At 40.3% G+C, this 20,785-nt stretch overlaps 4 protein-coding genes across 4 annotated transcripts; 2 read left to right on the top strand and 2 right to left on the bottom strand.

Moving 5' to 3' along the window:
* Window positions 1-1,993: 1,993 nt before the first annotated feature.
* LOC108959179 (wall-associated receptor kinase-like 3) lies at window positions 1,994-3,198 on the top strand. The gene is made up of 2 exons (XM_039310652.1): window positions 1,994-2,143; window positions 2,620-3,198. Exons 1-2 carry the CDS (start codon window positions 1,994-1,996, stop codon window positions 3,196-3,198), a joined length of 729 nt encoding a protein of 242 aa, XP_039166586.1.
* Window positions 3,199-4,766: 1,568 nt separating this feature from the next.
* On the bottom strand, window positions 4,767-5,671 carry LOC120292462 (putative wall-associated receptor kinase-like 16). The gene is made up of 2 exons (XM_039310651.1): window positions 5,197-5,671; window positions 4,767-4,777 (listed from the first exon to the last, which is right to left on the bottom strand). The coding sequence occupies exons 1-2, from the start codon at window positions 5,669-5,671 to the stop codon at window positions 4,767-4,769; spliced, it is 486 nt and encodes a 161-aa protein (XP_039166585.1).
* Window positions 5,672-7,436: 1,765 nt separating this feature from the next.
* On the bottom strand, window positions 7,437-9,864 carry LOC104442525 (wall-associated receptor kinase 2). The gene is made up of 3 exons (XM_039310650.1): window positions 8,994-9,864; window positions 7,600-7,716; window positions 7,437-7,501 (listed from the first exon to the last, which is right to left on the bottom strand). Exons 1-3 carry the CDS (start codon window positions 9,862-9,864, stop codon window positions 7,437-7,439), a joined length of 1,053 nt encoding a protein of 350 aa, XP_039166584.1.
* A 5,712-nt stretch (window positions 9,865-15,576) lies between these two features.
* On the top strand, window positions 15,577-17,237 carry LOC104440751 (phospholipase A1-Igamma1, chloroplastic). The gene has a single exon (XM_010053712.3). It carries the CDS (start codon window positions 15,652-15,654, stop codon window positions 17,212-17,214), a length of 1,563 nt encoding a protein of 520 aa, XP_010052014.2. The 5' UTR covers window positions 15,577-15,651; the 3' UTR covers window positions 17,215-17,237.
* Window positions 17,238-20,785: the final 3,548 nt, after the last annotated feature.

The raw sequence follows: 20,785 nt of genomic DNA, 5'->3' as shown, positions 1-20,785 counted from the left end.
TTCTTCAATCCTGGATGTGCACAAAGATGTGCACAAGCCTCTAATGAACAAGGAATTCCAAGATGAACTTAAAACTGTGATACTAAAAAACTTCAAAAATGTGGTGAAACGCTTATGTTTGGAGACTAGAATACCCTTGTAGGTTTATGAATATATTTTGAACGGTACTACTCTCTTCAAACACATTCATCCATAATTATCGTGGGAAAATCGGCTCAATATAGCTGCTGAAGCTGCTTTTGCACTCAAGGAAATGTATTCTAGCAAAATCATTCATGGCAACATCAAGTCAACGAATATACTTCTGGATCAAAATTACTCGGTGAAAATATCTGATTTTGGAACTTCAGTACTTATATCACCGGAGCATAGTCATCTCGTAGCCACCGAAATAGAAGGCACCTTGGGCTACATCGATTCAGAATATTTAACCACCGGTAAGCTAACAATTGAGAGTGATGTATACAGCTTTGGAGTTGTCCTCGTGGAGTTGCTCACCGAAAAGAAGCCTACAAGTTCTGTTACTAATGAGTTTGAAGAGCCAATAAATATTATCCCTCATTTCATCTCTTCCGCGAAGGGCGGGACCCTCTCCCAAATCATAAGTTTTGAGGCCCCTAGGGGAGATGAAATCAAGCAAGTAAAAACAGTTGCTGAGATTGCAGTGAAATGCTTAGACCAAAGCAAGAGGAAGAGGCCAACAATGAGTGAAGTGGTTTAGAAACTCGCCCAAATTAACCAGAGCTCCAGGGTTGAAGAAAACATTGACTAGAGCTGCACGGTCGTGCGGCGGTCGTACGACGATCGTGCGGCGGTCGTGCGGTGGTCATGCGACGATCGTGCGGCGGTCATGCGGCGGTCGTGGGGGCGGCGGTTGGCGATCGGCGGTTCGTAAGTAAGAAGAAAAAACAAATAAATGCAAAAATTATAAATTTTTACCAAACGTATTTCTATTCTAAGAAAAGAAATTTTGTATAATCACCAAATCATATTTTATTTGGAAATAGTTTTTTTCAACTTCTACTCCGGGAACAATTATTGAGTAAAACAAGATTTGCTAATTATAAAAAATTTATATTCTTTGAATAGAAAAATAATAGAAATGCGTTTGGTAAAAATTTATAATTTTTGCATTCATTTGTTTTCTCTTCTTATTTACGAACCGCTGCACGACTGCCGCACGATCGTCGCACAACCGCCGTGCAACCGTGGAGCTCTGGTCAATGTTTTCTTCAACACTTTGGATGTGCACAAGCCTCTAATGAAGAAGGAATTCCAAGATGAACTTAAAATTGTGATACTAAAAAACTTCAAAAATGTGGTGAAGCTCCATGGCTTATGTTCGGAGACTAGAATACCCTTGTAGGTTTATGAATATATTTGGAACGGTACTACTCTCTTCAAACACATTCATCCATAATTATCGTGGGAAAATCGGCTCAATATAGCTGCTGAAGCTGCTCTTGCACTCAAGGAAATGCATTCTAGCAAAATCATTCATGGCAACATCAGGTCAACGAATATACTTCTGGATCAAAATTACTCGGTGAAAATATCTGATTTTGGAACTTCAGTACTTATATCACCGGAGCATAGTCATCTCGTAGCCATCGGTGAAAATATCTGATTTTGGAACTTCAGTACTTATATCACCGGAGCATAGTCATCTCGTAGCCACCGAAATAGAAGGCACCTTGGGCTACATCGATTCAGAATATTTAACCACCGGTAAGCTAACAATTGAGAGTGATGTATACAGCTTTGGAGTTGTCCTAGTGGAGTTGCTCACCGAAAAGAAGCCTACAAGTTCTGTTACTAATGAGTTTGAAGAGCCAATAAATATTATCCCTCATTTCATCTCTTCCGCGAAGGGCGGGACCCTCTCCCAAATCATAAGTTTTGAGGCCCCTAGGGGAGATGAAATCAAGCAAGTAAAACAGTTGCTGAGATTGCAGTGAAATGCTTAGACCAAAGCAAGAGGAAGAGGCCAACAATGAGTGAAGTGGTTCAGAAACTTGCCCAAATTAACCAGAGCTCCAGGGTTGAAGAAAGCATTGACCAGAGCTGCACAGTCGCGCGGCGGTCGTGTGACGATTGTGCGGCGGTCATGCGGCGGTCGTGGGGCGGCAGTTGGCGGTCAGCGGTTCGTAATTAAGAAGAAAAAACAAATAAATGCAAAAATTATAAATTTTTATCAAATGTATTTCTATTACAAGAAAAGAAATTTTGTATAATCACCAAACCATATTTTATTCGGAAATAGTTTTTTTCCACTTCTACTTCAGGAACAATTACTGAGTAAAACAAGGTTTGGTAATTATAAAAAATTTATATTCTTGGAATAGAAAAATAATAGAAATGCTTGGTAAGAATTTATAAATTTTGCATTTATTTGTTTTCTCTCCTTATTTACGAACCGCCGCACGATCGTTGCACGACTGCTGTGCGACCGTGGAACTCTGGTCAATGTTTTCTTCAACGCTAGATGTGCACAAAGATGTGCACAAGCCTCTAATGAAGAAGGAATTCCAAGATGAACTTAAAATTGTGATACTAAAAAACTTTAAAAATGTGGTGAAGCTCCATAGCTTATGTTTGGAGACTAGAATACCCTTGTAGGTTTATGAATATATTTGGAACAATACTACTCTCTTCAAACACATTCATCCACAATTATCATGGGAAAATCGGCTCAATATAGCTGCTGAAGCTGCTGTTGCACTCAAGGAAATGCATTCTAGCAACATCATTCATGGCAACATCAAGTCAACGAATATACTTCTGGATCAAAATTACTCGGTGAAAATATATGATTTTGGAACTTCAGTACTTATATCACCGGAGCATAGTCATCTCGTAGCCACCGAAATAGAAGGCACCTTGGGCTACATCGATCCAGAATATTTAACCACCGGTAAGCTAACAATTGAGAGTGATGTATACAGCTTTGGAGTTGTCCTCGTGGAGTTGCTCACCGAAAAGAAGCCTACAAGTTATGTTATTAATGAGTTTGAAGAGCCAATAAATATTATCCCTCATTTCATCTCTTCCGCAAAGGGCGGGACCCTCTCCCAAATCATAAGTTTTGAGGCCCCCAGGGGAGATGAAATCAAGCAAGTAAAAACAGTTGCTGACATTGCAATGAAATGCGTAGACCAAAGCAAGAGGAAGAGGCCAACAATGAGTGAAGTGGTTTAGAAACTCTCCCAAATTAACCAGAGCTCCAGGGTTAAAGGAAACATTGACCAGAGCTGCACGGTCGCGCGGCGGTCGTGCGACGCTCGTGTGGCGGTTGTGCGGTGGTCGTGCGACGATCGTGCGGCGGTCATGCGGCGGTCGTGGGGCGGCAATTGGCGGTCAGCGGTTCGTAATTAAGAAGAAAAAACAAATAAATGCAAAAATTATAAATTTTTACCAAACGTATTTCTATTCCAAAAAAAGAAATTTTGTATAATCACCAAATCATATTTTATTCGGAAATAGTTTTTTTCCACTTCTACTCCGGGAACAATTACTGAGTAAAACGAGGTTTGGTAATTATAAAAAATTTATATACTTGGAATAGAAAAATAATAGAAATGCTTGGTAAAAATTTATAATTTTTGCATTTATTTGTTTTCTCTCCTTATTTACGAACCGCCGCACGATCGTTGCACAACCGCCGTGCGACCGTGGAGCTCTGATCAATGTTTTCTGCAACGCTGGATGTGCACAAAGATGTGCACAAGCCTCTAATGAAGAATGAATTCCAAGATGAACTTAAAATTGTGATACTAAAAAACTTCAAAAATGTGGTGAAGCTCCATGGCTTATGTTTGGAGACTAGAATACCCTTGTAGGTTTATGAATATATTTGGAACGGTACTACTCTCTTCAAACACATTCATCCATAATTATCGTGGGAAAATCGGCTCAATATAGCTGCTGAAGCTGCTCTTGCACTCAAGGAAATGCATTCTAGCAAAATTATTCATGGCAACATCAAGTCAACGAATATACTTTTGGATCAAAATTACTCGGTGAAAATATCTGATTTTGGAACTTCAGTACTTATATCACCGGAGCATAGTCATCTCGTAGCCACCGAAATAGAAGGCACCTTGGGCTACATTGATCCAGAGTATTTAACCACCGGTAAGCTAACAATTGAGAGTGATGTATACAGCTTTGGAGTTGTCCTCGTGGAGTTGCTCACCGAAAAGAAGCCTACAAGTTATGTTACTAATGAGTTTGAAGAGCCAATAAATATTATCCCTCATTTCATCTCTTCCACGAAGGGCGGGACCCTCTCCCAAATCATAAGTTTTGAGGCCCCTAGGGGAGATGAAATCAAGCAAGTAAAAACAGTTGCTGAGATTGCAGTGAAATGCGTAGACCAAAGCAAGAGGAAGAGGCCAACAATGAGTGAAGTGGTTCAGAAACTCGCCCAAATTAACCAGAGCTCCAGGGTTGAAGAAAACATTGACCAGAGTTGCACGGTCACGCGGCGGTCGTGCGACGATCGTGCGGCGGTCGTGCGATGGTCGTGCGACGATCGTGCGGCGGTCATGCGGCGGTCGTGGGGCGGCAGTTGGCGGTTAGCGGTTCGTAAGTAAGAAGAAAAAACAAATAAATGCAAAAATTATAAAAGTTATGCTTGCACAAACATAAGACCACAGCAAATGGCAACACAACACATGTTCAAATCACACAATCAACCCTATAAGTCCTTATGGGCAATTACTACATGTTACTACAGGAATAAAGGATCAAATGCAGGAACATACTTAATCCAATCCTAGACAAGAAAGACAGTCAGTCACTAAAATCTTAACTGTTGGATAGATTCTAGCCTCTTCGAATTTGGGCTCTGGACAGTTTCTAGCCTCTTCGAATTTGGGCTCTGCATTGTCTACTGGAATTGGGGGGAGTTGCTGAGCCACTTCACTCATTGTTGGCCTCTTTCTATTGCTTTGGTCCAAGCACTTCACTGCAATCTTAGCAACCACTTCTACTTCCTTGATTTCATCTTCACTAGCGGCTTTAAAATTTATGACATCGAAGAGTGTCCCGTCATTCACGGAAGAGATGAAATGAGGGATAATACTGATTGGCTCCTCGGACTTATTAGCAACAAAACTTGTAGGCTTCTTTCCGGTGAGCAACTCCATGAGGACAGCTCCAAAATGTATACATCACTTTTAATTGTTAGCTTACCAGTGGTTAAATATTCTGGATCAATGTAGTCCAATGTGCCTTCTATTTCAGTGGCTACGATGTGACTATGCTGCAGTGATTTAAGTACTGAAGTTCCAAAATCAGATATTTTCACTGAGTAATTTTGATCAATAAGTATATTCATTGACTTGATGTTGCCATGAATGATTTCACTAGAATGCATTTCCTTGAGTGCAAGTGTAGCTTCAGTGGCTATTTTGAGCCAGTTTTTCCACGATCTCAAGAAGGTTGACTCTTCCGGATGGATGTGTTTGAAGAGGGAATTGAGGTGGGTATCATTCAAAATGTATTCATAAACTAGCAAATGTATTCTAGTCTCCAAACATATGCCATAGAGCTTCACCATATTTTTGTGGTTTGTTTGCATCACAGTTAGAAGTTCATCTTGGAATTCTTTCTTCATTAGAGGCTTGTGCACATCTTTAGGCTTCTTGACCGCGACCTCGATATCCATTGTTGTTCTTCCTCTATTGACGGAACCGGAACCACTCTTGCCCACTGCTACTCTCCCTTTATAGACGGAACCGAAACTACCCTCGCCTAGCTTCTTGCTTTCATCGTAGTTGTTGGTTGCTTTTGCCAGCTGTGCCTCCGTAAAGATTTGAACTCCTTGACTTTTGAAGAACTTTCCTCTATTTCATTTGAAGTTTATCTTTCTAATTCTCCAATTCCACGTGACTAAGGCTGAAGCACCAGCATATATGCAGACGATGGGTACAAGAATCACTGCCAAAGAATATATGTTACTAGATTACTTATTCAAGCATGCAATCCTCATACGCTCTACATACTTCATCAAAAAAGATTAATTTCAAACGCACAACCCATTTAATATTTTTAATATATATTTATATATTTATAACCATCACCATTGATTTGGATGGTTAGTCAATCTTTCAATATATAATTGCCCAATTTAATGGTGATAGAAATTGTTTTGTGACAAGTGGGTTACACATATTACATACTATGTGACAATCGTTATAAATGTCCTTCTTTGAAATTTGACATATGTCATTATAAAGTGAATAAGTAATGGAATGAATTCAATTTATTATGTGTTACCAACATCTTCTATAACGTCTTTCCTTGATTATAATGAAGAAGGTTTGTAATAAAAGAGAATGATAAGGCATTGATCTCCCATTGTTTAGATCTTTCCATTAATAAATGGTATCAAAACTTGGGGGGAATTGTATAACCAATTATGCACCTTATAATTATCATGCTTAAATGTTTTTATTTTTTTCGTCCATTCTATTGGTGGAAACTCTAATTGATGGGTCACAAACAAGGATGAGCATCGGTCCAGGGTCAACTCTGGACCTACCCTAGACTAGCCCAACCTAGCCAATTTTAGTTTGATTTCCAAGGATATTGGGTCGGTCCTTGGTCCTGGAACCTCGGATCTTGCACTATATAGGTTGGTTCTTGGTCTTGAGAGTTTAGGATTGGTTCAGGTTAGACCAACCCCGGACATATTATATATTGTATCTAATATATTATATGTTAATGCTTTTGTCAACTGTAAATCCTAGTGCCTCCAATTTGCTATGTAAATTAGAAAGTAGAGAGAACCCCCCCCAAAAAAAAAACCCTCTTCACTCGTCTCAACCTCACTTGCTCATTGCTCGCCTTACGTGTTTGTTCTTATGATTTGTTACTTATAGTAAGAGTGAAATTTATATTGTTACCTTATCCTATATTTATGTTTGATATGTATTGGTGTTAATAGTTTGGTTGTTCAAGAGCAATTGTCACTTCAGCAACTCACAAGAGGAGCCGAGAAAGTTTTGAAATAAATCATTGATCAGACTCACGTGTCACTAAGCTCTTCCCGTGCTGCTTTTTTGGCCAATATTTTCCCAGTTCAGATTTTAAGGAAGCTCGACCACATTGCCTTCTTCAACAATCACCTTCATATGTCATTGGTTAATTTGGTGCTCCATTTTTCTTTTTTCTTTTTCTAGTCCAAATTTGTGCTCACTTGCTTTAAATTATAGGGTTTTTCCCTCTTGAAATCTGTAGGCCTAGCTGTTCTTTTTTTGGCCCAAGATTTGCAGGTTTGGGTAGAGGAGGAATTTTCATTTAGATCTGCTGCGTATCCTCCCACGCACGTAGTTTCAAAGTGTTGGCTTCAGAAGAAACATAAAACAAAAAGGGTCGAGGAGGGAGGTTAAAAAGAAAAAAAACAAAGAAAAGATGTAAATAGCTTTAGCCTAGAACTCAATAGGGACACCTGGCAGCCTGTGGCTCATTGCTTGTGTTATTGGGATTACACCAACTAATATAATAATCTTTAAAACATATAAACATATTGCAAAATCAAGAATGGACGATAGAATATGAACTATTAGGTGAATGATGAGGAGATAGACTTACTTGCAAGAGCTATATCGCAACGATTATCACCGTCGCAGTCACATCTGTAGCTCCCGGGCAGATTCTCGCACTTTCCACGGCATGAGTATTTCTGTGGGTCCTCGCACTCATTAATGTCTACATTATGCAGAAGACAAATTGAACCTTTATCTTGGTTAATGGCAAAAACAGATTGAACAAGTTGGTGCATGGATTATTAGACGGGCAATGCTATCCCATTCAAGTTTTGGTCATAGTATTATGACAAATATTTACTCTCTTTTAAGATCTCCTTTCCATATCCTTTATCTCTCTCCCTATGGAATTCGAGCTCAACAATGGCGTCGTTCTTTGCCATCGATGGAGATCATCGCTGCTTCGAACTCTATCTACGTGACCTCATTGAGGGCACAAGAGCTCAGAAAGGATCTGCATAGAAAACTTGCAGAAATCGAGCTTTTGCAGTGATGCATGAACCCCACGTTGCAAGAGCAAGGCGAGGGGTTGCTGTTTTAATATCATTTACCTAGGAATGAGAAGATTGATCTTTACAAGCATGAGTGAGAAGATTGATCTTTACAAGCATGAGTGAGGTGGGTGTGCGAGAGAGAGCAGATCGGAGTCGAGAGGGGGAGTGAGAGAGCAGAGAGCGTCGCGTGAGACAGGGGAGAGAGACACGTTCAAAATTTCTGACAGTGGACCCCAAAGGATGACACGTTTCATTCATTTAATGGACTATTTTAAATCTGAGCTGGTATTCTAACATTTTCTCCCACTTCCCCACCACCACCATCACGCACGCACCATTGCCACGTCGCTCTTTATGAAATGTTGCAGCAGTTTTGTCTTCTTCGTAGGAGACCTATAGATTTGGTCTCCTCCGTTAATGGAGGAGACTAGCAAGCATATCTCATCTCCTTCATTCCGAGGAGACGTTCGGGGGGGACTTGTCAATGCTGAGATAAGGTACGCGAGCGAGAGAGAGAGAGAGAGAGAGAGAGAGAGAGAGTCGTCATGGTCGTTGCTTGGAGTGGTGGAGGCACTTTGTTGTCATCTCCGAAGTAGAGTAGCTGTTGCCGTGGAGGACACGGAGTGTGTTTTGGTATGGTAGAGAGAGAGAGAGAGAGAGTCGGTTGTGTGGTCCGACGAGCATGAAGGCCGACGCTAGGCTCAGCTAAGGTGGTGGGCGAATGATGTGGCGGCGGCAATGTCGTGAGGTGCAAGCCAGAGAGTGGAGGTAAAGGTTGAGGAGAAGGAGAGAGAGAGAGAGAGAGAGAGAGAGAGAGAGAGAGAGAGGGGGTAAAATTCAAACGGCGCCTCATTAAATGGGTAAATTAGATGGGAACCATGCATAAATTAGTTGTCCACACGGTTCATTCAGATGTGATAATGCATAAGTCATATATGTTAATTACCTTTACACCCGCGGGAGCGATTATAGGGATTCCCCTCGTACCCAGCCTTGCAAAAGCAACGGTAACCCTGTCCATCCGTGAAGTCATCACAGTCAGTGTTGTTGCCACAGCCATAGCTCGACTGGTTCAACCTCGCCTGTGCGCAAGTGACGTCCCATCCGATCATCCAGTCCAGAACAAGGTCCGCCCTCTTGCCCAAATCATTCAAGGTCGGGAGTCTCCTGCTGGAGAGGTTGAATGACATTTTGTCCCCAACGAAGGCCACTCCACAGGGGTTGAATTGTGAGACCGACACGTGTCCATCGACGGAGGAGATTCTAATGCGGAGCATCTTGAGCCCCTTCGGAATGGACGCTTGACAGCAACCGAGACCAGAGCAAGTGGTCTCCTTCGCCAAGTCGACGTACTCGCTGCAGTAGGAGATGCAGCCGCTCCGGAAAAGCCCATATCTGTCGGTCATGAGCACGTAGGTGTCGCAGCCGAGGACTGTGAGGTTGTTCCGGGTGGCTGACACTCTGTACGGTGGATATGAAGTTAGATTGATGTACAGATTATCGGTGCTGCTTACTAGCTGGCCAGTCTTGTTGTAGCATTCGTGTAGTTCGGGGAGGCTGACAAGCATTGTCGAGTCGCCGACTGAGATCTTGCGTATCGGAATATTCCCCAACAATAGTTGACCACCGCTACCATCGGTGGTATTGCAGTAGAGCAAAAACTCTTTCGACCTCGCACACTGGGGTTCGAGCCCGAAGGGATATGGTATGGGCACTCTCCCACACCTATGTGCACAGTTTCTGGCCACGGTGGGAGCACCGCCTTGTCGCAACCACCAGACCACAGCCACCAGTAGAAGCTGCTGCACTACCTTCATTTCCGAAAAACTCTCTCTCTCTCTCTCTCTCTCTCTCTCCTTTTTGGAACCTTTGTGCCTCTGTCCTTGTTCCCAAGTGGGATTTAAGTATGAGCCATTCACCCCAGCCCATTATATACTCGCATGGACAAATAGGTGAAATTAAGTACAGTAATGGAGGGCGGAAGGGCCAATTGTGTCAATATAACAAATTGAAGGATCTGATTGCTATGGGAAGAAATGCAAGCGAACCGGACCAGCTAGATGTGAAAACTGCATTTCTTCACGGTGAGTTAGAGGAGCAGATTTACATGAGGCAACCTGAGGGATTTGCTATTCCGGGTAAGGAAGATCATGTTTGTTTGTTAAAGAAATCTTTGTATGGGCTAAAACAGTCTCCTAGGCAGTGGTATAAATGTTTTGATACTTTCATGGCTAGTCAAGACTATTCAAAAAGTCAGATGGACAACTGTGTTTACTTTAGGAGATTGGAGAATGGTTCTTTGATTTATCTACTTTTATATGTTGATGATATGCTGATAGCAGCTAATGATATGTCTGATATTGATGTGCTGAAGAGGCAGTTGAATGCTGAATTTGAGATGAAAGATTTAGGTGCTGCAAAGAAAATTTTGGGTATGGAAATTTTGCGTGATAGGACTGTAGGAGTTTCACGTTTGTCTCAAAAGAAATACATTGAGAAGATCGTGGCACGTTTTAACATGCAGTCAGCAAAATCTATAAGTACACCTTTAGCGAAGCACTTTAAACTTTCAGATAAATTATCACCGCAGACTGAGGAAGAGGGGGAGCATATGTCCGTGTTCCTTATTCTAATGCTGTGGGTAGTATTATGTATGCTATGATGTGCACTAGGCCTGATATTTCACAAGCTGCATAGTTAGTCGCTATATGAAGCGTGGATCCTCAGATATTTGAAGGGGACAACAGACGTGGGTATAGTATATCGGAGGGACAGCAATGGCAGTGAGATCACTGGTTATGTGGATTCGGATCAGGCCGGTGACTTGGATGATTGTAGGTCTTTAGCAGGGTACGTGTTTATGCTAGCAGGTGGTGCAGTTAGTTGAAAAGCGTCCTTACAGGATCACATTGCCTTGTCTTCGACTGAGGCAGAGTACATGACACTAACCGTTGTAGCAAAGGAGGCGATATGGTTACAAAGTTTGCTCTTGAACTTTAGGTTAGAACAGAAAAGTGTGGATATACACTGTGATAACCAATGTGCGATATATTTGGCGTATAATCCAGTTTATCACGAGCGAACGAAGCATATCAACATCAAATACCACTTCATCTGAGATGTCTTAGCTAAAAGTATTGTTATTGTTAAAAAGATTGATACATCAGATAACCCAGCAGACATGATGACTAAGTCTGTTCCTATGACGAGGCTCAAGCTCTGCTTGAGCTCTATTGGCGTCTGTGGAGAGTAAGCGCCCGTCGGGGCGTTGGGAGAGCAGTATGGATGATGAGCACTATGAGTTAGCTTCAAATATCGAGCAAAGGTGGAGAATTGTTAAAATTATGTCTCGAGTTTTTCGCTGGAAAAGAAGAAATATAAAAGTAAAATATTTGAAGTGAAACTTTCTTCTTTGTTGTTGCGGAATCCAAATTGAAGAAGAAGAATGAAGCCGTGAAGCCTCTAGACGTGGACGATTAATGGTGGGGCCCAAGGTCAAAGGTTTGACCTTGGGCACACTCGCGCGCACACACGTTCGGCGTGAAGTCCTCCATGCGTAGGAATTCAAAAGTGGTGATGGGCCTTTGACTTGGGCCCACATATATAAAAGAAGCAGAGAGTTTTCTTCTTTGGTTTTCGTCAGTAGGGCTCTGCACGTACGAGCGTCCGACGAAGAACATAGCCGCACAAGAGGACCCACGTTCACGCGTACATCCGCCGAAGAGAAGCCGCACGTCAAAGTGACGATTGAGCTGCGCTCGTGTTATATTTCGAGGCAAGGGATGCACAATAATTTGTGCCATGAGTTTATACCCAAGCGAGTTGTTATTTATACACTTTGGATTTGTGGTTAAATCTAGGTGCGGGAAACAAACTCTGATTCTCCGATTTTAGTGGATTATTTGCTGCTGGCTCTCCCCGTGGACGTAGGTACCGATACTCAGACCGAACCACGTAAATTTCTGGTGTCGTTGATGTTCTCGTTAATTTCTCTGGTGATTTCGCGTTGACGTAAATTGCAAGATCCTGTCGTTTCCGCGTATTATATCCCAACACCGATCCATCTTCGCTACTAAATAATTGTCATAGCATACCTTGGATCATTTCCTAAGCAACTCAATGCACGTTTTTGCCGATGGATTGGAAGTTGACCGATCAGGCATGGATCTCCTCTATCGATTTCGATCGCGCCTGAAAATCCTGCTTCCACGAGCGACGTGCTGATTCTGTTAGGGTCGCATCAAGTCCTGGACGTAACCATCCTACACTTTCCAATAAAGAATTCTTCTAAAGAAGTATCTCTCAAACCTACCTTCTTCCTCTTTTTTTCTCAAGGTAGAATGGAAATTCCTCCTCTAAAGTCTTTCTAGCAAGCCTGCATAGATTCGCGGCGGTGCCCTGCGGGATACAGATTCTTTGCCTTGCATGCACATCCCTACACGTGAATACAAATCGTCAGCTTTGCTCATGAGGACCATATATATTAACCGAGTTGATCCATAAGGTTCGATTTGGGGCATGCATTATTTTTGTGGCATCGTTTTATTACTTAGATTGTGTTCTTCAAGCTATGTGGTGGGGATCACATCGGTAGCTATGATGAATTTTCTTTTATATCCATTAGGGCCTTGGCCTTATAAACATAATTATTTTTTGGTCAAAACCTTATATACATAATTGGCCAACCCGAAAAGTTGACTGGGTTGCACAATTCTTATTTATCACTAATAATAATAATAATAATAATAATAATAATAATAATAATTTTGCTCAATATATAGTGAGCTGGACCAACGCATATACATGGTTTTCCCCAACTTTGTCTTGTCCATTGTGTATAGAGAAAAAAAAAGGGGCATATAATAGCAAGATGTGATACAAATATTTCAATGAAAATAATAAGAAATAATTTCATGAGGCGCACTGTGAGTGAAAAAAAGATTTTTGCAAGTAACATTACAGCCATGAAACGTGCCTATGATCAAAACTTATTTATGAAATACGATATATAACACACATGATGTCAAGATGTGTGTATGTGAAATATTGAGATATTATTGATAATTGATGGTTTGGTACAAGTATTTCCGCAGTCCCATAATTTCTATGAAATTGAATTTCAAACATAAAAAAAAGGGTTCAGACCGAGTATGAATGGGCATATATATATGCGTGTGTGTGTGTGTGTGTGAACAAGTGGTCGTGGGAACGCGAGGTAGACCACGTTGAAAGTCAACAAGGTCGAAGTTCCCACCCCGCCAATTCAGGGGGGGTTAGGTTTCTGACCCAAAAAATAAAAATGGGTTAGGTAGTCAGACGTCGTCCGAAGTACCGCAAATGCCCCTCGTCACTTCAATTTAATCCTATCAAGAAAAACTATTGTTTGTCCCTTTTCTTTTCTTTAAGAGAAAGAAGCAAATATTATGTTTGCATGCAAAAACTATTATCTAGTTCATCATCACTCATGCAACAGGCCAAACAAATTTGGCGCAAGTTATCGAGCCAAAAAAGAGCCGGCAATTTAAGGGCTACATGTGTTTTCGTGAAAGATGAATAATCTTAAAAATATTTTTCTGAAAAAAAATGATCATTTATGTCGCTTGAGATAATTCATTAATAAAAAATCGTTATCGATAATAATATATATCTAAATATTTTCGTGGAAGATGAAAATATATTTCATTGATTCATTTTTGTAATGGATACAACGGATAATTTTTAAGTAAATATTTTCCAAGTTATTTATTTTTTGCGAAACAAGCGTGCCATAAATTATACATATTTTCCTTACATTATCCTAGATAAAATGCAGTTTTGCAATTCAAACCTATTATTTGATTAAACTAGCCAATCTAGGGCTCATTTTCCTTAGAAAAGTTCGAGCCATTAAGTTTTGGGCTAACAAGATATTGATTCCTCATCAATTATTTGATGCGAAACACCTTAGGTTAACGATACACGCATACCCGCCTCACAAATTAAACACATAATTTGAATTAAAATATTACAAGTCCTATGATTTCTTTGTTTTTATTTTTTATTTTATTTTGGGGCCACAATTCATTTTTAAAGGGAAAATGATGCGAACAATATTTGAATTTTTGCCCAATATGCAATATGGTCTTTAGATTTTTAATTTGTTCAATGTGATTCCTAAAAATTTTCTCAATGTGGAATATAGTCTTTGAATTTTTAATTTGTTCAAATGTTCAACTTAGTCATTGAATTATGTGAAGATGTTCATTATTGTCCATGGACTTAAATTAATGGAAGGACATTATTGAACATCTTCACCTAGTATAGGGACTGAGTTAAACATTTACTGAAACTTCAAGAACCACATTAAATAAATTAAAATTTTAGGGACTATATTACACATTTGACTAAAATTTAGGGATCATATTGAATAGATTAAAAATTTATGAATTAAATTACATATTAAGTCAAAGTTCAGACACGATTTAAGTTATTATTCCATTTTCAACAGATGCAAGGGAGAAACAAAGCACAGGCATCGTCATCTTGAAACGGTCAAGATCTGGGAAATTGCCGTTTCTTGTGTGAACAGCTTCGATTTTGGTCACCTTGACCGGGCACAACAAGCTTTAGAATAATTACTAAAAACCCTACGCAGACTCGCGGGCGTTGAGTAAAGACTCGGACCATTTCAACCTCCAACATACATCTACATTTCCAATCTCCATCCATCTCCATCTCTCTATTCTGAAAATTTGGTAAACGAAATAAAGTGACAGTCTTTGGTCTAGCATTAGTTATGAATCACTTATCCAAATGTCCTCTTATAGTCTGGCACATTATGTAGTGTACCAATTTAAGAGTCATTTTTTTTAAAATGTCTTAAAGTCTAACGTCGTATCGAAGAGGCCTTGTTGAGTGACTCAAAAGTAAACACCAATCCCAAATGATTACCACTTTATGTTGTCATTAGAGTATTTCTTTTGAAGTTTGGTTCACGTGAAATGGGTCAAGTTGTTAGATATAATACCGTGTAAGATACTCTCTCGTAAATTTGTGTTTGGGGATGGACTGTGCTCATATTGGACAACTAGGGGAAGTTTCACTTGACAATACAAGCCAGCATTAACGTGGACATCAAGCAATGGAGCATGTGACCTCATTGGTTATTTGACGTGAGATACCTAATGTAACGACATGCGCAAACTCAATTCACAAATTAAACACACACTTTGAACTAACATATCGCAAATCCTTTTATTTCTTTGCTTTTATTTATTTTTTTTATTTTGGGACCACAATCCATCTTCAAAAAATGGATGGCAGAAAGAAAGCAAAGGTATCTTCATCTTGAAAAGGTCAGATCTAGGAAATCGCCATTTCTTGTTTGACCAGCTTCGATTTTGGTCACCTTGACCACGCACAAGCTTTGAAAAAATACCAACAACCCTACGAAGACTCGCGTTCGTTGAATCAAGACTCGAACCATTACAACCCCCAACATGCTTCTATATATCTTTATTCTCCATCTCTCCATCTCTCTTCAACTCAAAATCTCTCTGAAAAAAACGAAATCTATTGCCAAGTTGAACGATCTGCTTGCCAATCTTAGTCATCATCCCCCAAGCATGGCAACTTCATCCATGCTTTATAACCCACTTCCCATCACTCGATCCAACAAGAAGAGATCACTATCCATCGCTCGCGCCCAAAAAGAGGCAGTTCTCTATCCACCACACACGAGCTCATCGACTCAAGCCATTCGTCTTGCCGCATCGCTATCAAATCTCCTCCATCTTCACGTCGAAGCGCCTCCGGGAACCGAGGATCTCCGATTCTCTAAGGGGGTTACTTCGCACGATATCGAAGAGAAATACTCTGCCCCGACGAAGTCTCCCAAGGAGGTGATATCCAGCAAGTGGCGTGAAATGCACGGTTCGTCGGATTGGAAGGACCTCCTCGACCCCCTCCACCCTTGGCTCCGGAGGGAGATAATCAAGTATGGGGAGTTGGCTCAGGCAACCTATGACGCATTCGACTTCGACTCCTTCTCGGAGTACTGTGGCAGTTGTAGGTACAATAAGCATAAGCTCTTCGACGAGTTGGGCTTGAAACAAAACGGTTACAAAGTCACCGAGTACATTTATGCGATGTCGCACATGGAGATCCCAAGATGGCTGGAGAGGTCCCGGCTGGCGGACACATGGAGCAAGGATTCCAATTGGATCGGCTACATAGCATGTAGCGATGATGAGGAGACACGCCGGATTGGGCGCCGGGACATCTTGGTGGCATGGCGGGGCACGGTGGCTCCGTCGGAGTGGTATGAGGACTTCCAAAGGAAGTTAGAGCCAATTGGCCATGGAGATGATCATCATGCTAGGGTAGAGCATGGGTTCCTAAGCATCTACACTTCCAAGAGCAAGTCAACAAGGTACAACAAGTCGAGCGCGTCGGAGCAAGTGATGAGTGAGATACGCAAGCTCGTGGATCTCTATAGAGACAGAGGAGAGGAAGTGAGCCTCACCATAACCGGCCATAGCTTAGGAGGTGCATTGGCTCTCCTCAATGCTCATGAAGCTTCATCCACCATCCCAAACCTCCCCGTAAGTGTCATATCCTTTGGTGCACCAAGAGTTGGGAATGGTGCATTTAGAGATGAGCTACACCAAAAGGGGGTCAAAACCCTAAGAGTAGTAGTGAAGCAAGACATGGTCCCAAAAATGCCAGGGCTTGTTTTCAATGAAGGATTGGAGAGGTTCGATGAGCACATAACTGGGGCATTGGAGTGGGTGTACACTCATGTTGGGGCTGAACTGAAGCTGGATGTCCAATCGTCGCCTTACTTGAAACATGGGTTGAACTTCCTAGGGTTTCACATGACGGAGACTTATCTCCATCTGGTGGATGGGTTTCTAAGCACAAGGTCCAATTTTAGGGTAGATGCCAAGAGGGATGTGGCTTTAGTTAACAAGGCATGTGACATGTTGGTGGATGAGCTGAGAGTTCCTCACTCATGGTACCAATTGGCCAACAAGGGTCTTGTGTGTAATGAGTATGGAAAATGGGTCAAGCCTAGAAGAGACCCTGAAGACATACCTTCTCCCATTGAAGGAGCACAAAAGCACAGCCTTAATATTGAGGAGGCCCAAAAAGGCCGTGAAAGACTTGTACACTTGCAGAGTCTTTAAATGATGTAGAGAGATTCTTTTAATGTAAGTTTTGTGTTTGTTCATTATAACATCAGATCATCAAGAAATCAGTCTCTTTTAGATGCTAGTTCAGAAATACTAACATATGACTCTTAAATTGGAGGCAGAATCAGGCATCATTAGATCAAAAACTAGATTGAAAATCAATTCGAAAAAATTAAAAATTGTCTTGCCACCAGCTTGATAATTAACTAGTTCAGTAATACTGAGGAGTCATGACTCTTGAGAAGTGTCACACTAGAAAGTTAACACAGTCATAAAACTAGATATGCAAGTACTATTATGAAAAATTGGTGTACAAAATAAAATGATGGTCTATGGTCTGGCATTAGCTATGAACCCACTCACCTAAAAGTCTACTTGTCGTCCGTCACACTACTTAGTGTATTGATTTAAGAATCGTTTTTTTCTATCTTAAAGTCTCACTTTAGATTGAAGAAGCCTCGTTGAGTGATTCAAAAGTAAACACCGATCTCAAATGGTCACCACTTCATATGGTCATCAAAGTACTCATTTTGAGGCTTGGCTTACATGAAATGGGCCAAGTTGTTAAAGATGATACTACGTAGGATGCTCTCTAGTAGATTTTTGTTGTGGACGGATTGTGCCCATGTCAACTTCAATGAAAGCAACAAGTGATCAGTTGGGCAAAAGTGCTCAGGGAAGGTGTGATTCCCAACAGCTTTTTAAAAGGAGGTGTAGGAATGTATGAGACGACTAGGGGAAGCTTCACTTAACAATACAAGCCAGCACTGATGAGGACAATAGTTTAAGTGATGGCCACCACCTTGTTTAGTCACTAAAATATCCTTTTTAGGGTTTGATCTATGTGGAGCGGGGCAAGTCATAATTATTTTAGCATACCTAGTATATTATACTACAACCACAAGGACAATTGTTTGTCCCCATATGAAATGCAATCAATTAAAATGAAATTGGAAGGAAGAGGCACTTTTGCTGCTGAGCCTCGCATTTTTCTAGGATTCTTTCCTGAAAGAACACCATCCCATGATTGACTGGGACACCTAATCGAGTTGAAGCTTTGATCTGCCACGAGTGACAAGCTAATTCTGTTGCGGTTGCATCAAGTCCTAGACTTAACCATCCTACACCTTCCAATAAAGGTTCTTCTAAAGAAGTATCTCTCAAGCCTACCATCTTCCTCTTTTTTCTCAAGGTAGAGTGGAAATTCTTCCTCTAAAGTCCTAGCAAACCCGCATAGTTTCGAGGCGGTGCCCTGCGGGAAGCAGATTCCCTGCCCCATCCCTATCTGTGAACACAAATTGTTAGCTCTATTCGTGAGAAACATATGAATTAACTAACTGAGCTGATCCATGTGGTTGGATCAGGGCAATGCATTATTTTTGTGACATTGTTTTATTACCTAGATTGTGTTCTTCAAGCTATGTGGCGGGTTGCATCGGTGGCTATGTTGATTTTTCTTTTATATCCATTAGGGGCTTGGCCTTACGCACATAATTAGCCAACCCGCAACGTTGATTGGGTTGGGCAGTTCTTATTTATCACCAAAAAAGAAAATTGCTTAATTTATAGTGAGGTGGACCAACGCATGTACGCGGTTATCCCCAACTTTGTCTTGTCCTTTCTATATAGAGAAAAAAAAAAAAAAAGGGGCAAATAATGCAAATATAATGCTGCCATTTCAATGAAAATAATGAGAAATAACTTCATGAGGCACGCCGTAAATGGATAAAAAGGATTTTCGCAAATGACATTTCAATTGTGATCGGAACTTTATTTCTGAAGTATGAGATATATTATAGCTTCTACACATCGGTTGTCAAGATGTGTGTTTGGGAAAAATTAAGATATTATTCGTAAATGATGGTTTGCTACAAGTATTTCGGCAGCCCTATAATTTCTATGAAATTGAATTTAAAATATAAAAGAAGGATCTAGACCAAGTCAAGGAGGAGAAGGTCGAAGTTCCCCTCTCCACGCTAGCTCAAGAGGATTAGGTAGTCAGACGTCGTCCGAAATACCGGAGATGCCCCTCGTCACTTCACTTTAAAACCTATCTAGAAAAAAATATTGTTTTTCCGTTTTCTTGTCCTTAAGACAAAGAAGCAAATTTTATGTTTGCACGCAAAAGCAATTATGCAGTTCATCATCACTCATGCCACAGGCCAAACAAATTTTGCCCAAGTCATCGAGCCAAAAAGCTGGCAATTTAATGTAAACTCCGTCTATCTCCACGTATGATGAATGATATGAAAAATACTTTCTTAAAAATGATTAACTAGAATAATTAGTTAACGAAAAATATTTTCATTGTTGACAATAATATATATCTAAACATTTTCATAAACGATGAAAATATCTTTCATTGATGTATTTTCGTAATCGATATAAATGATTATTTTTAAGTAAACATTTTTCAAATCATTCATTTTCCGTACAATAGATGCACTATAAATTATATTTATTTTTCTCAATAAAATGCAATTTTTACAGTTCAAACTCTTTATTTAATTAAATTAGCCAATTTAGTTGGGCTCATTTTCCTTAGAAAAGTTCGAGCTATTAAGTTTTGAGCTAATAAGATATTCATTCCCCATTAATTTATTTAACGCAGCATAGCTTATGTTAGCGATACACGCATACCCAGCTCACAAATAAAACATATAATATGGGGCCACAATCCATTTTCAAAAGATGGATGGGAGAAAGAAAGTAATGGTATCTTCATCTTGAAAAGGTCAGACCTAGGAAATCGCCATTTCTTGTTTGACAAGCTTCGATTTTGGTTCACCTTGACCGGGCCCAACAAGCTTTGAAAAAATACCAAAAACTCTACGAAGACTGGCGTACGTTGAGTCAAGACTCGAACCATTTCTACACATACTTCTATATATCTTCTGTATATCTATGATCTTGATTTAAAACAATATGCAAATGCCTTTATAGAAACATTGGAGCGTCATAAGAGTGGGCGGTCCCACAAATCAAAGAGGATTGCGTGATCTTTAAGATTACAAATGGGTTACAGTATTTGATTCACGCGTTTCCCCTAATTTGTTATTAGATTTAAGATATTCTAGTTTATCAATATATTTTTATTAATTTGTTATTAGATTTCAGATTTTTTGGTTTATCAATATCTTTTCAATTTTGTTATTAGATTTCAGTTATTTGATTATTTTCTAGATGGTGACCTTCTTATAAATAGGCGCCTAAGATATTGTAATTCGCACTTCTTTATTCAAAATAAACACTATCTTTTGGAATTTTTTCCAAGCATAACTTCCTCTGTGTCATTTGGTATCAAAGCAAGTTTCTCCTGTGACGATAGCTAATAATGTTAATGACAATCTCCTCATAGCTAAAGGCCGTAAAAACAAGCCTATTACACGGGATGAGTTCAACCAATTTGTGGAGCAACTTGAACGGAGGTTTCAAGAATTACTTGTCGCCAACTTGTCGCCATCTGGCGTTTGTCTACTAACCCCATACCTGGTAATCTTCTGGCTGAACATGCTCAGATAGCTCGAGACTCGAAAGTAGCTATGGAACATGGGGCAAATCCCCA

This window comes from Eucalyptus grandis, chromosome 4 (genome assembly GCF_016545825.1).
Source record: "Eucalyptus grandis isolate ANBG69807.140 chromosome 4, ASM1654582v1, whole genome shotgun sequence".
In the NCBI taxonomy this organism is placed as follows: domain Eukaryota; kingdom Viridiplantae; phylum Streptophyta; class Magnoliopsida; order Myrtales; family Myrtaceae; genus Eucalyptus; species Eucalyptus grandis.
This window is presented reverse-complemented; position numbering and strand designations above follow the sequence as displayed.

Excerpts from the sequence above, each read along its gene's own strand:
- LOC104442525 (XM_039310650.1), bottom strand. The coding sequence starts at position 9,864 with ATGAAGGTAGTGCAGCAGCTTCTACTGGTGGCTGTGGTCTGGTGGTTG. Across the intron at positions 7,717-8,993 it reads TCGCTCCCGCGGGTGTAAAG|ACATTAATGAGTGCGAGGAC; the intron begins GTAATTAACATA and ends TGCATAATGTAG. Across the intron at positions 7,502-7,599 it reads TTGCGATATAGCTCTTGCAA|TTGGTGTAATCCCAATAACA; the intron begins GTAAGTCTATCT and ends TTATTATATTAG.
- LOC120292462 (XM_039310651.1), bottom strand. The coding sequence starts at position 5,671 with ATGGATATCGAGGTCGCGGTCAAGAAGCCTAAAGATGTGCACAAGCCT.
- LOC108959179 (XM_039310652.1), top strand. The coding sequence starts at position 1,994 with ATGAGTGAAGTGGTTCAGAAACTTGCCCAAATTAACCAGAGCTCCAGG. Across the intron at positions 2,144-2,619 it reads GCGGCAGTTGGCGGTCAGCG|GTTTATGAATATATTTGGAA; the intron begins GTTCGTAATTAA and ends ATACCCTTGTAG.
- LOC104440751 (XM_010053712.3), top strand. The coding sequence starts at position 15,652 with ATGGCAACTTCATCCATGCTTTATAACCCACTTCCCATCACTCGATCC.